The 16765-nt window shown below is 32.4% G+C and overlaps 1 protein-coding gene across 1 annotated transcript; it reads left to right on the top strand.

The window, feature by feature from the left end:
* Positions 1-705: 705 nt before the first annotated feature.
* On the top strand, positions 706-16196 carry LOC139523499 (solute carrier family 22 member 4-like). The gene is made up of 9 exons (XM_071317559.1): positions 706-820; positions 4531-4828; positions 6924-7345; positions 8129-8356; positions 10401-10535; positions 12971-13053; positions 14106-14223; positions 14897-14969; positions 15924-16196. Exons 1-9 carry the CDS (start codon positions 816-818, stop codon positions 16113-16115), a joined length of 1554 nt encoding a protein of 517 aa, XP_071173660.1. The 5' UTR covers positions 706-815; the 3' UTR covers positions 16116-16196.
* The last annotated feature ends 569 nt before the right edge of the window (positions 16197-16765 follow it).

Raw genomic sequence — 16765 nt, forward strand, 5'->3', positions numbered from 1 at the left:
ATGTGTATATTTTTTTTTTTTTTTTTTTTTTTTTTTTCTTATAAAAAAGTTGATTGTCTATGTCTTTTATACGAAAGCCTATTAAGGTCACAATATTTTTTTTTATTTATCGCGTAATTACGAGATAATCATTTTTTATTTCCTAATTACGAGATAATTATCGCGTAATTACGAGATAATCATTTTTTTATTTCCTAATTACGAGATAATTATCGCGTAATAACGAGAAAACTATCGCGTAATGAGAGTTATTTTTTTTATCTCGTAATTACATGTACGAGATAATTATCGCGTAATTACGAGAAAACTATCTCGTAATTACGAAATAAAATTACATATATATATAAATCTTATCTCGTAATTACGAGATAAATAAAAAAAAATGTGACCCTAATACATTTGTAGGATAACGTACAGTAACTTTTAGGTAACAATCACATTAAATATGATCCTCTTTCCACTTACCCGATATACAGAACGGTGTTTGTACTTCTAAATGGGCTCAATATTATTTTATTTTAAAAGTACTGATCATATGAGTACACTGCGTACTATTAATCAGTTTTTGACATGTTTGTGATGCATGTAAAAATAAAGAGGAGATCAGGGCCCTTCACATGTCAGAAGTGTTATCTATTCAACATATATGTCAACACAAGTCTTTATCAATTTAAAAATATTTGACTAATGTACTCCCATATCATTGTTTATATTAACTTAACATACTACACAACGTAGAAATTATCAAATTACATATACTTAAAACTTCAACGACCGTGAACGCAAGAACACTGTCTCGTTTGTCTTCTCATCAAATGAGGTAAGGATATTTATTAAAAAAAGGAACTTGCACAGAAACAAAAAAGTAACAAAACAAAATAATTTATGTCTGTATCGAAATAGTTTGAACATATATAATATATTTGGCTCGTTTAATTTTCATAAAATTTGCCAAATATTTACCTTAACCTTTAACAAAATATTAAAATAAAAAAAATAAAAAATGGAACCTCACACTTTATCGGAAAAAATCATTGGATCTATAGCAGTTTGACAAACACTAGTTTTCATCGTTGAGAAGCTTAATATTTCCTTAAAATAGAACGCGATTAAAATGTTCAGCTGATTTTTACAAAGTTATCTCTCTGTAGTGTTAAGTGGCGTTAAACACAAAAAATCAATCACCATTGTTGTTCATGTATAGCACAACACCCTTAATCAAAATAACAGGGAATCTTTAATTGTTTATGTTGATTTACCTATAAGAAGAAAAAAGAAAAGATAGACAGAAAAACATATTTTTTATAAAGAATTTAAAAAAAAAATACAACAACAAAGTTAAGAAGACGATTATCATACTCCGGCCGGCGACCGAAGTGAATATCAGTTTTTATGAAGGTCAATTAAATCACATATTTACCAAAACGAAAGACAATGATTGTTCCATATATAAGAAAGAAGATGTGGTATGATTGCCAATGAGACAACTATCCACAAAAGACCAAAATGACACAGACATTAACAACTATAGGACACCGTACGGCCTTCAACCATGAGCAAAGCCCATACCGCATAGTGAGCTATAAAAGGCTCCGATAAGACAATGTAAAACAATTCAAACGAGAAAACTAACGGCCTCATTTATGTAAAAAAAATGAACGAAAAACAAATATGTAACACATAAACAAACGACAACCACTGAATAACAGGCTCCTGACTTGGGACAGGCACATACATAAATAATGTGGCGGGGTTAAACATGTAAGCGGGATCCCAACCCTTCCCCTAACCTGGGACAGTGGTATAACAGTACAACATAAGAACAAACTATAAAAATAAGTTGAAAAAGGCTTAACTCATCAGATGGACAAAAATACAAGTGGACGTGGCCCGGTACTTATACATCCCGACACCAAAAGACACAAAGAACAGATCTGAGAGTACTCGCAGTTACCTGACAGCTAGTTCAAAGCCACTAACAACTAATAAAAAAAATCATGCAACTAAGACTAAACTATCAATCCGTACACATCCAACATCCAATGGATTTAGTGTAAAGACGTCATAAACAGCCAGAGAAAAACATGACCTTGTGCAATGCCAAGTTACAGGTATCGACAGATTGTAGATTCATGAATATGTATATACATATAAAATACTAGGAATATTTAGTTAGCTTTTAATTTACTGATAACAAAATCAACATTTATACCAATAAAAACAATATTCAATGATCTTATTACAGTGTTGAATGGGTAACCTCCAGACACTATTCCATTTTCCAACAGAAAATAATATATCTAATATAAAATCTTCACTTTAGCCTTTCATAAGCTAAAGCAAAGGAGTTTAGGTAATTTCATTGTTTGTACACCAAAATGAAAATAACATTTACGTCATTGGTTTAATTTTCATTCTTGGTACATATCGCACGAATCATAGCGTTTTGAAGTATGCTTTTGAAAATATTACCTATAATGCATTAGATTCTGAAACGGCGAATTATTATCATCAAACATATTACCATATTATATTACAAGTAAAAGTGTTTGACGTTTAGGGCAGTGAATATGCTGTTTTACACAAAATCCAATTCATATAGAGACACCTACTGAAATAATACCAATGTAGAATAAATTACATGATAGATACATAATCACACTACGAAGTCTAAGCAAATAAGCAAAAATCAATTGATAATAGATATCAGTCTTAACAGAATACGTCTCCGAAGCCCGGTAGTGATTTCAAATGATATGAAAACTAGCATTTCTTACAAATGCAAAGTTCAGTAAAAAAAAAAGATTCTGAATGAAAGTTGGTTATGCTAAACAAAATTATGAACCGTCAATTTGAAGGTTTTTATCTTCAATTCACATAGTATATCTCAAAGTTATAAATTCTGACGTTAGCCGTGATGGTTGGATAAGGATGAAATCTACAAATTTGTAAAATAACTGCTAGGATGTTTAACTGACGAATATCATAGTTACTAAATACATAAACTATTAAAATTGAGAGTGGAAATGGGGCCTTTCTTCGTTGTATACCCTCTGAAAATGATTAAATTCCAAATTGTATACGTTGTCCCTAATCAACATTTTTCCTTATGTTTAATGAAGAGGCTGCATAGCAGTTTAGTCATAACAAAAGACATCGTTCGTTTCTTGTGGAATGAATGTAAAACTATGTATTTGTCGAAAAAGCAACAATTAACAACAGCAGACCTTCCGTTCAATATTTTTTTTTTAACTAGGGGCAATAATTTAACATTCCTCGGGGAGGGGGCAAATACATTTTCCAAAAAAATCTTATCAATATCAGATGATACTGAATATTAAGCGCCACAAAATGAAGAAAATAGTTGTGTACAAAAACGACATGTATGCCGTGGTTAAAAAAAAGTAAGCCAAACTAGCAACAGGTACAAATGTATTCCTCACCACTAAGAAAATCGTAATACTTTTTATTACATACATATTGCATTAATGCAAATTTAAAACCGACTCTCAGAATCAAGAATAGCGCCTAGCAGTCAAGTTAATTCCCAAAAAGATTGTGATTGACCTCATATTTATTATTCATGCCAAACATAGGCAAAAGGAGTAGCTCCGGTAAAGGCCAATTTTGGCCTCAAATTTCAGGTTTATCTTATGAAAGATTTAGGACACTTTTTAAACATTTAAGTGTCTACTTCAGTCGATTCAATTAGCTAATGTGAAAGATTTGAACTGATTTTATCGTTAAAGACACTCAAATTCAAGCTTAAATAAGAAAAATCTATCAAATATAACATAATATGTCACTTTCATATGATTTTTGTCAAAAGTGAAAGTGGCCGCATCGGTGATCAATCTCAACATTTATATATGTTATGTATTTTCATCAAATACAAGTAAAATCTAACTCAAATGCTAAAACTGTGAATATTTCAGTAATCAAGCATGACTTTATGATGCTATGGTACCCGATATGTGCATTGTATTGTCAAAAACAGCCCATTTTTATGTAGCAGAAGTTACTTAATATTCTACTTTCCAAAAAATAACTAACAGTTTAAATTTTAACAATTTTGTAAAACTGCTATATTTGGGGCCAAAAAGGGGTCTTACTCTTCTGCTTGGCAGTTTCAGGTAAGACCTGTATGTTTAATATTATCTTTAAAGATTGGCTAAAATTCGTGCTATTTAATTCTTTTTACATATACTACATGTCACTATAATAAATGATATACTTACTTACTTATACTGGATTTGAACGATAATTCATGTGAACGTGTTTAGTTCAAACTTATTGCCAAATATATGAACCTTTGATTTTTCTAGAAAGTCTTACTGATATCTGTTGACCTGAGGGTGAATGTTGGACAACTTTAAACAAATTAATTTCGATTTGGATTTTTTTTGCAAAACGAGTTTTTTTAACACGATTTAACATGAATCAGTTTGGTGCATATTAAATATACATGTTATAATATCTTGAATCTTGATAATGTATATTCTGATTTCTTCTTATTTTTTCCCCTTGCAGCATGTCCTCAGTAAGTGACTATTTGGAGAATACACTTGAGGAATGTGGAGGTCTCGGACGTTTTCAATGGCTTCTTATTGCCAGTATAATTGGCGGGAAAATTTCAATAACATGGACAACATTAATGATGTCATTCGGTGGTGCTATACCGGATTGGTCATGTCAGTGGGGAAATGATACGACTATATTTCAAAATATAACTATAGAATCAAAGACTTGTCATCCTCCACAAAATTACAGCGACCTTGCGTGTGTCAGAAAGGTTTACGACGACTCCATGCATACAGTTGTGAATCAGGTATTATCTTTTAGACATCATTCTTATGTTTTTCCACTGCTTAGAAGCCAATCATTTAAAGTCTGTAAAAAAATATGAGTTTTTTTTGTCAAAAAAAAAGTGAAAGTAAGCACAGTTTATCGTTCGTACTTGATGATGTCGGATGGCTGCTTAACGTCCAGTGGCAAATGCATAAGTAAATTCAAGACGAATGTAATATGAAGATCTACTCTGCTTTGTACTAGACCGACATGCTCAGTCGTATTTTAACGTGCTAGTTCGCAAGGTAACAGTCAGCAGGGAGATATGTCATCGTACCCGGACACATTATTTTGACTCCGAGCCGACCAGTCTTTGATCTTACTCCTGATGCAGCGTGCTTAGCGGAAAGCAGTCCACAGATGGATACCGGAAATATCCCTTCATACTTATCAAATGGTGGGCAATAGTTTAAATCAATCTGCACATCTCCGGCAGGAAATATCAAGAGTATACTTGAGAGAAAAATAAGTCCTGAAAATATAAAAATTATTTAAACGTCCGAACCGTTATAGTTGTCTCTTTCTTTTCTGTAAATAATATTTTTTCCAAAGACAAAATGCAGATAATCAGAATACAAATAACGAATTCATTGACATGTCCGGTTCGAAAGTATGCTAAATAGATAAAGAGAGATGCAGGACATACATAATATTTAATAGATATACATACTAACATTTTTCCTGAAACTTATTCATTGACAATTTGTTGTTCTTTGGTGTAATATATAGGTATGTACATGCACATGTAAATGCCCTACATTAGCTCTGAAAACTAAATATGTTCTTAATAATAATTGTTTTGAACTTTTACTGGTTACCATGTATTATATCTTTAGCTTTATATTATTTTTATATTTACGGTATGAACATTGCGTTTATTGGCTTCATATTATATTTATATATACGATATTTACATTGCATTATTTGCTTTACATTCTATTATTTTATTGCATGCTTGGTTACAAATAGTCACAGTTATTCTGAACGAACATTTGGATTGAAATATAATACTAACGTCGTTCTCCCGAATGCTAGAGAGTAATGGGGCTAAACAAACGCTAAACAAACGCTAAATAAACGCTAAACAAACGCTAAACAAACACTAAACAAACGCTAAACAAACGCTAAACAAACGCTAAACAAACACTAAACAAACGCTAAACAAACGCTAAACAAAAGCTAAGCTAAACAAACGCTAAACAAACGCTAAACAAACGCTAAACAAACACTAAACAAACGCTAAACAAACGCTAAACAAACGCTAAGCTAAACAAACGCTAAACAAACGCTAAACAAACGCTAAACAAACACTAAACAAACGCTAAACAAACGCTAAACAAACGCTAAACAAACACTAAACAAACGCTAAACAAACACTAAACAAACGCTAAACAAACGCTAAACAAACGCTAAACAAACGCTAAACAAACACTAAACAAACGCTAAACAAACGCTAAACAAACGCTAAGCTAAACAAACGCTAAACAAACGCTAAACAAACGCTAAACAAACGCTAAACAAACACTAAACAAACGCTAAACAAACGCTAAACAAACGCTTAACAAACGCTAAACAAACGCTAAACAAACACTAAACAAACGCTAAACAAACGCTAAACAAACGCTAAGCTAAACAAACGCTAAACAAACGCTAAACAAACAATAAACAAACGCTAAACAAACGCTAAACAAACGCTAAACAAACACTAAACAAACGCTAAACAAACAAACAAACACTAAACAAACGCTAAGCTAAACAAACGCTAAACAAACGCTTAAACAAACGCTAAACAAGCGCTAAACAAACGCTAAACAAACGCTAAACAAACGCTAAACAAACGCTAAACAAGCGCTAAACAAGCGCTAAACAAACGCTAAACAAACGCTAAACAAACGCTAAACAAACGCTAAACAAACACTTAAACAAACGCTAAACAAACGCTAAACAAACGCTTAACAAACGCTAAACAAAGCTAAACAAACGCTTCTAAGGTTTTACTGTACCCTTTAAGAAAACCCTATTTCTGCATGATGCCAACATAACAAAGCTAATGTAAATATAACATTTGTTTGCAGTGGAATTTAGTATGCGACCGAGACTGGATAACTCAGACATTTACCACCATTCAGATGGGAGGACTGTTAGTAGGTGGTTTGATAGCTGGACAGGTGGCTGATATCATTGGAAGGAAACCTGCATACTTTATATCCATGTTTTTCTTGTTATTGTTTAATCTCGTGGCAGCATTTTCATCGAACTGGCAAATGTTTGCCGCTTTTAGATTTTTAATTGGTTTGGCAAGTGGGTTCTATTTGTCGGTGTTCTTCGTCTTTGTGGCAGAATTCATGCCTCGGAAATATAGATCTATGATAATGGCGATCCCTGCATGGCCGATTTGGGCTGCAGCCTTTGGAGGAGTTTCCTACTTGATACATGATTGGAAATATCTGCATATAGCCACTGCTGCTGTAACTGCCCCGTTTCTGTTTACCTGGTGGTATGTTTGTGATATATATATTAAGAGATCTGTGTTGAATAACATGATTCACTTAGTTCTTTTCTATCGAGCAATCTGTCATTCTCACGGAGCCGCAGTATTTCTCCAATAAATAATCAAATCCACTGTCAACAATACGATACCATGTCAAACATTTTATATAAAAACTATATTTCGTTTACATTTGACGTGAGAGAAAAAAACAGTTTTACCTTTAATAGTCTCTAATTTTATTATCATTATTAGCTTTCTAGCTATAATATAGCTTCCATATGTTTCAAATCACTTTGGTTTATAAAACAATTTGGTTGTAATATAAATGTCAATGAGACAACAACCCAACAATACAAACAACTAGGAGACAGCTGGCGTTTGTTCCTGGTGACGTTTTATTCATGTCTCACTCAATTGGAAAGTTAGTGGTCTACGCTCTCAATTGTTCCAAAGAGGCCAGTGCTTTAAAAATGGTCATGATTCTTTATTTGCAAATTTTCAGTTGGAATTCTTTATAAAATATTTCCTGGGCTGCATGCATACTGCCAATGTGAAACATGTCTAGTACGTTTTATTGTTTATATATTTGTAATAAGGCTTTGCATGGCATCAATTCTATCTTCTTAAGTGAAATAATACGAAATGTTGAATAAATAATGTTAGTCGAACGCACATTAATTTGATTATAATAACATAGACAACTAAGGAACAACATTTGGGATTTATTTTATGTTATTTAAAATGATGTGTTTAATTTCAAATGTCACGGTACAACTTTCATTAATCTAGGTTTATCCCAGAAAGTTTTAGATGGTTAGTTGCAAATGATCAAATAGAAAAGGCTGAGGAAGTTATCCGGAAAATAGCCCGTATCAACAATGCACCAGTACCAGACACATCCAAACTTAAAATGGTAGTAGAAAATTCAATATCTCTCAACAACAAAAAGTATACATATCTGGATATATTATGTAACCCTGACTTCCTAAAAAAGACCATACTCTTAGCTGTTTCTTGGTTAGTAGTATACAACATTTTATATACTAGTATATAGTCAGAGAAGTAATGGTAAGACATTATATATATAATAAAGGATTTCTATGTTGTTATTTTATAACCGTGCTGCTTATGATTTTCGTTAAAATGGAAACAGTTAGAATGTCAGAATAGACTGAGAGGTCATACTCCATAGGGACAGGTGTTTTCAATAATAAAATGTAAGCATACTATTATAGATATAGTGTCTTTGAACTCGGTTTACAGTGTTGTCGCATTGTCTTCAATGTGTCATTTCGTTAAAAAAAATCCTATTTGTGTACTATTAATCGGATTTCAGTTGACGCTTGTTTTACTTAAAGTATAATGTAGATTGTTGTCTATGTTTCCTGTTACTTCTCCGCATTGTGTTATTTCCAAAAAGTCGGAGTTGAAATTAGTAACTTGAAGGTACTAAAAACCTTTGATTTAGAATAGAAAAACTCAGTGATAGACAAACCTACTCGAACGGTAAAATTAAGAGCAATGGATTATTCATCTCAATTAAAATGAAGCCTTCAAAGGGAGCAAAAGCTAAAGTTCAGATATCTAACTGTCTGAGTGCTTTTTCTTTTTAAAATAAACATACCCGGCCACGTCCACTTGTATTTTTGTCCATCTGATGAGTTAAGCCTTTTTCAACTGATTTTTATAGTTCGTTCTAATGTTGTACTGTTATACCACTGTCCAAGGTTAGGGGAGGGTTGGGATCCCGCAAACATGTTTAACTCCGCCACATTATTTATGTATGTGCCTGTCCCAAGTCAGTAGCCTGTAATTCAGTGGTTGTCGTTTGTTTATGTGTTGCATATTTGTTTTTCGTTAAATTTTTTACATAAATAAGGCCGTTAGTTTTCTCGTTTGAATTGTTTTACCTTGTCTTATCGGGGCCTATTATAGCTGACTATGCGGTATGGGCTTTGCTTATTGTTGAAGGCCGTACGGTGACCTATAGTTGTTAATGTCTGTGTCATTTTGGTCTTTTGTGGATAGTTGTCTCATTGGCAATCATATCACATCTTTTTTATATTAAAGTTTTGCTATATATAAAAGATTTCCCGTCTTCATTATATATAAAATGCTATTTTCAGTTGTCGTAGGATTTATTAAATAATGGCACCTTTTCTATACGTTAAAGCACACAGTCACCATTTCTACCCAAAGATTTAGCGCATAATTCAATCCACGTGTTACAGCGTCAGTATTACAAAGTTTAACTCTGACAACACTGAATGTAGAATATACATCGATAGCTTCATCGTTAAAAACATTTTACCGTGTATTCGTCGAATTAGTTATTTTCTTACATTTGCAACTGTGTGTGTACTTGAACCATTCGCCTGACTTTTAGATAATACTCGTAAAAGTCGTTAAAAGTCATAAAAAGTCATGTCAAACTTTGATGATACAAATAACCATTTAAAATCTCCTTTTTATATTCCTTCAAATTCGACGTGTATTATACTTCTTTTAAAAGTGCCATATGGAAATCCTTTCAGTTAGATTGAAATGGCTGTGTTGATAAAATCATATACTTAGATATTCATATACATGTAGATGTTCTCCCTTCCATGACTAAAATTGAGAATGGAAATGGGGAATGTGTCAAAGAGACAACAACCCGACCAAAATGCAGACAACAGCAGACGGTCACCAATGGGTCTTCAATACATCGAGAAACTCCCGCACTCGGAGGCGTGCTTTAGCTGGCTCTAAACAAAAACTATTGTAAAAAAGAATAGTCTTATTAGAGTTCATTGTTAGTTACATGTACTGGTCTATTTGCATATTAGTAAGGCATACATATGCTTCTATTGATTAATTCCTTTATTCGTTATGGATTCATTACATTGTAGTTAAAAAAAAGTGATTTTTAAAAATGTTTAATTAGTAATAACTTTTCCATTTATAATAATAAGTGTGTATCTTTTGTAGAATAGTCGGGACAAAACAATTAGAAAATAAAGCTTAGATACATTCAGCATCATTTGTATCAAATAATCAAAATGTTATTTTTTTAATATAGGATATCATTTGGATATGGTTACTATGCGATAGCATTTGGTGTGCAGCAGCTTTCTGGAAGTTTGTATCTGAACATGTTTCTTCTTAGTATTGTGGAAATTCCATCACAGGTCATAACTTTTTTCTTAAATAATTGGTAAGTTGAAAATTAAGAGAAAAAAACCCAATAAATTTCAAGATGAATGAATTTCAAAGTAGTTTAAACCACAGGACAAATTTTTCTGAGTAAAGTTCAAAGTGTTTCGCAAAGTGTTTCATGTGAGATATTTCTAATATGACGAATCTTCGGAACAAAATCTCTTTCGAGACATTAAAACTGCTGTTCCTTCTAAACTAATTAGGGTGAATTTCTTTCTAACACAAACGATGCAAACGGCTTAGCGCGCACATGTTTTGATCATTTGTTTCTAACATACGTTTGCAAAGTTTACATAAACTTTTACAAACTATGCTCTCGCTAAAAAACGTCTACAGTTTGTTGTCCATCGTTTGTTAGTACAAACGCAACATTTGTTTCTTACTTCAACCTGATTAAACGATGTATTTGTTTCTACCTTTGTAAAAAGTCTATCAACAACATGTGGATGCAATTTTGAAAGTTCAAACAGGGTCAATAAACACTGATTAAACGTATGTATTTGTTTTTACTCTTGTACCGATCATCATAACAAACGGCACACCCTAAAATTTTGTAAACGTTGTGTGGTGTTTGCTATCGTTTGCTTAAAGCTGCAAAAGTAGAAACAAATACATCAGTGTTTACTGACCCTATTTGAACTTTCAATAATAATTAAATGCGATTTCTTCAACCAACATGCGTAACTGTATAAACCTCAAGATTTGACACCGTTTTTTATTCTATTTCATGTACAATGCATGAATTTCAAAGTTTGTTGCTTATAATTAAGATTATTACTAACAGTGTTACTAACGGGTTTTGTTTTTGCTTATACTGTTAAAGCATGGGTCCCTTTTCAAAAGTCATCCAACTATTGCTTTGATTTAGCAAGTTATTCTAAAATTATATTTTTGTTACGTTTATACGCTATGATAGGCACTGTGATGAAGATTTCACTGCAATGTTTGTCTTTTTGCTGATTGTTCCAATGTTTTCTTATAATTTTACTAAACATCAAGGTTGGAGTTTATCGGCACAGATGTAGCGTTTGTACAAACAAACGATGAACGACAACTGTAGACTCATTTTAGCGAGTACATAGTTTGTCAAAGTTTTATATATGTAAACCTTGCAAACGTATGTTAGAAACAAATGATAAAAAATATGTGCTCGCTAAGCCGTTTGTATCGTTTGTGTAAGAAAGAAATGCACTCTTAGACTTACGGTACAGCACATCTTTTCCGAATTTTATTGAAGATGTTTTAGGCAGTATAAACATAATTACGAAATTAAAACCAAAAATCAAAATCTTTCAAAACAAATCATGATAAATATAAAAAAAATATTTTTCTGAAAATATCAGATCTGTCATGCCTTTATTGATATTAAAACGGAAGATCCTACTAGTCGATTATATTTGAAGACATGAGGATCTTATCAGGAAAGAGGGCCCTCATGGGGTTTTTGATTATGTGATTACTTGGCCGTTTTTTTAATGATTATTTGATTATTAAGCCAAATATTTCATGATTATTTGATTACCTAGGACTGTATTTTTAGTTTATGATTATTTGATTACTAAAGATAAGCAAATATTTAATGATTATGTGATTATATTGGCAAACAAATGGTGATTATGTGATTACTAGGACCCCCCCCCCCCCCCCCCATGAGGGGCCTCAGGAAATCACGTTAAATATTCTCTTTTGTAATAGACACTTACTTTAACCTTTGACTAAACAATCTCTGTTGATCTTCTTTATAATAACTTTTATCTGAATAATTTAAAAAATAAAAGAGTCAATTTATTGAAACAAGGAATTATGGTGTTTGCCCTCTATGTTGACGGTATATATTAGATGTTAATACTCAAACATATTTGCAAAATACCGATGTAGTCATTTTAAAACAGGTTTACCATACGCAACACTTATATTTACCAACAAATATTCAAATTAAGGGAATTCTTTAGATGACATGATTTTATGTACAATTGTAAAGAGAATACAAAGCTTCATGTACGTTAGGGCGCAAACTAATGCATTTTTGTTTAGAATGACTGACAAGTAAAAGGTATACCTGTATTAATGAATTGCTTTAACCGTCTTTCCAATGCAAATGAAGAATATCAATATAACTTGTGTTAAATAGACAACAACAACCGACCATAGAACAGACAGCAGCAGAAGGTCACCAATAGGTCTTCAATGCAGCGAGAAATTCCTGCACCCGGAGGTGTCCTTCAGCTATTCAGCCCCTACACAAATATATATACTAGTTCATTGATAATGAACGCCATACTAAACTCCAAATTATACACAAGCATGTATCCATTAGTTAACCGTTGGACAGTTTCTACATAGATTTTTTTCAGAAGTATATTTAAAATTTGTTTTATTTTACCTTTTAAAGTATCACTACTGTAAAACGTATAATACCTCAATTTTCTATAGCATGGGAAGAAAATGGACGACGTTTATGTTTCTAGTCTTAGCAACGGTATCAGGAACAGTTGTAGGTGTTGTGCAAATGGTTGGTAAGACATTGAATAAACGTATTTTTTAATTCGCTGTTATTGGACATAATTATGATTGAATTATGGAATCTCTCCCAATATAATTGTAAGTACTTGAACCCTTTCTACTATTACGGATAAATATAAAGTGTGAGTAGTAAAAAAAAAAAGTAGCAACACAAAACGAATACATTTATTTAATTAAAACTTGACCTACACGTGTCCCTCCTGACAACATGATGCCATCATGAATTGGTGCAACGTTATGAAAGTTATGATGTTGTAGTATATATTTTAAGCTTGTTTTAGTAATTACTACGTTCCGTTTACTCTTTGTTTTACATTATCAAATGCAACATACTACCAAATATTTACTGGACATAGTCAACAATACAGTTCTGCTATGGTCGATAATCTTAGCTGCATTTGGCAAAACGTTAAGGAATTTTGGTCCTCAATGCTCTTCAACGTACTTTATTTTGCCTTTTAAACTTATTTTGGATCCGAGCGTCACTGATGAGTCTCCCGTCTAGCGTAAAAACAAAATTTAATCCTGGTATCTATGAGGTGTTTATTTGCATATATGTACATATTGCAGGCATTTGTCTATCACTGATCCTGTTCGGCACTAAATGTTTTCTTTATGATTCTGCATTCACTTGTAAAACAGATTTTGTTTTTATGATTTATAGTTTTTCCAATTTCCTATTATAGCGTTCTGTTCGGAGTAAGCAAAGGCTTCGTGTTGATGGCGGTACTTTGACCCATGATTGTTAACTTTTGACACGTGAGACTTGGAATGAGAATGGTCTCATTGATACGAATACTACATATTCTTATTTATGCTGATAATACCATTACGGAAAAAAACGAAAATCGACAAAAGAAAACAAACATAACATAGAAACTAAACACTGAGCAGCATGAACTTAATATGCTATTGCAAATGATAAGTCATTACTCAATAGTGGATCGGAAATCGATGCACTTGCATAACTCTAAGGCATCACAAAATCGGAAACCATCGGTCATGTAAAGGTGTTATTCTTAAAAGTATTGTATACTATTTTTAGATATTCCAGCGAAAGACGGACTTATCAACGGATTTGCCATGGCAACAAAGTTATTCTTAGCAGCAGGATGGTGTGCATTAATGTTGTTAACGACAGAATCGTTTCCAACAGTAGTTAGGTAGATGTCTTATATTGTATATAGAAACAGGAAAAAATACACAAACTTATATCTTAATTTTATACTAAAAACGCAGAACAAAAAAATCATAAAACAAAGAAAGCAGACAATATCGCGGTGAACAGAAAAACAACGAAAAGACAAACAGTCGACAGAATATTACACAGAACGACAAATTAATTTTTACGAACACAACACAAATTGAGGGTGAACTCGGATGCAGTGGAAAAATAATTCGTTGATGCGCAATGAGCGACACCAACTGCGCAAACACTTTTCAATATAAAATGTAAAATCAGTTCTACAAAGAAAAAAGACACCATTTTTTTTTCAGTTTTGGAAATCGATAAAAAAAAATGTACCTAGCAGTATCATAATTTGCAGTGGCGGATCCAGGGGGGGGGGGGTTCCGGGGGTGCGCACCCCCCCTTTATTTTTGCCGATCAATGCATTTGTATCGGGACATATGTTTTGCACCCCCCCCCCCTTTGCCCTGGGTGCCCTGGGTTAGCACCCCCCCTTTCGAAAATTCCTGCATCCGCCCCTGATTTGAACTGTCGGTTCTTTTCAATAGTTATTGAACTATCTTTTTATCAGCTGAATGTAAATCCTATCAAATTGTTTTTTTTTTTTCCATAAATTTCAAATACCATTATAACAATTTGCTTTTTAGGAACATGGGTTATGGTATACAAAACTCAGTAACTCGAGTAGGAAGCATGGTGGCTCCACAAATCGTATATCTAGTAGGTTGAAAAAGTTTCCTCAATTGTTTCTGATTTTTTTTATTAAAAATACGTATATTCAATTTGGATACTCCATTTTCTACATAATGATATTTTACTTGCTGTTTCTCTATCGGCCGTGGTATGGAGTCGGAATTCGGTTGTATAAGACTTGTAAAACATATATCTATTTGTTTATTACCTGGGCTGATTTTGTCTTTTGTGATAGTTTTCTTTTTGGCAGACCCCGTGATCTGATCTTTATATAAGCGAATTTCTGATCATTTTAATGCAATATATCGATTAGATAAGTTAATGTTAAGGATAATCATGTTTTTACTTTGAATGAAATTAAATCTGCATTACGCAATTGGTGAAATATCGTCCGCTATAAAACGGACTGAATTAGTGCCCAAGTGAAAATAAAACTCGTTTTCTTTTCCGAAATATTAAATTGGTTGCTACAACTATATTTAAATCAGATTTCCGCAAGACTGTTTGATAAAAATGATAAAAAATGTGTTTGACAAGACTCTTTGGACGTCTATGTATACTGATACCGAATTGAAAGGAAAGTTATAATTTATCTAAAACTGTATAACAGTTTTACCCCCATCAAATATAAATTAATTTTTCCACTTTATTTATATGGCTAGGTAAATTGGAAAATATATATTAAAAATTTTTTAAATAGTTTTCAGGAAGATGAATGACGTGAAGAACACCTACTGGAAGCCGAGATGATTTTTGTCTGAAACAATCCACAATTAATATATTCAGTTATCTTGTACTATACAATCCTATTTCCACATTCACACAGTCCCCATCGATTCTAGACTAACCTATATTTTGTTACAGGTTTTAAGCAAATAATCAATCACAAATTAAACAAGCATTTATAACGTTACAAAAGCTGAAAACCCCAGAAACTAATTTTATGTACTATATGTCGTTTTGATTTTGTTTTCTTTGCAGAGTCAGCACATAGATGGGTTGATGTACTTCCTAGTAGGAGCACTTATGTTCCTGTCTGCCATCTGTTTACTTGGCATTCCAGAGACAAGAAATAAAACTCTGAGCGATACGATCGAGGACAAGAAACACAAACAATATCAGGAACACAAACAAGAGGAAAAATCTAAAGACTTTTTTTTAAGTGAACGCTAATCTCATTTAAAATCCATGTTTCATATTAAAGTAATTGTACGATGAATGAATTTTCATTGGATAAAACATTTTGATTCTGTATATCAAGTTGTTGATTTTATTATTTTTTAGTAGGAGATCATATTACATAAAAGACCTGACTAAAAACTATTCGGGTTTACTTCTATCGAATAGATGTTATCAAAATATTTACCAAACTTTGATTTATAAAGTATAATCGTGAATACGACAAAACATAAGCCAATCATAAATCGAAAACAAAACTCAAATTGATCGGAAAAAAGTTAAATTTAACAAGAAGCTCTCAAGACCCTAAATCGCTCAGCTTGATTTTTTTGGCATTTATCGTTCGTTTAAGAGTTTTAGAATGTACTTAGGTGAGGTTAGGTAAAAATTAATAAATCAAGAAGTTAAAATTGATATTATAAGCTGGTAGAGCATCAATTAAGGATAAAAATAAGCTGAAAATATTGATAGGTCATGGACCTCCTTTTCGAGATATTTGAGATTTAAAATATGGCGGGAAAAGGCTGACTCGGACTTTTACCTTATATTTGCATTGTTATTTTAAGGTCTCAAAACAAAAGAAAGAAAATTAAGAATCTTCTAAAATTTTGGTAAATGACCCTTAATGAGCTATTAAGTCTTAT

This window comes from Mytilus edulis, chromosome 5 (genome assembly GCF_963676685.1).
Source record: "Mytilus edulis chromosome 5, xbMytEdul2.2, whole genome shotgun sequence".
NCBI classification, from domain to species: domain Eukaryota; kingdom Metazoa; phylum Mollusca; class Bivalvia; order Mytilida; family Mytilidae; genus Mytilus; species Mytilus edulis.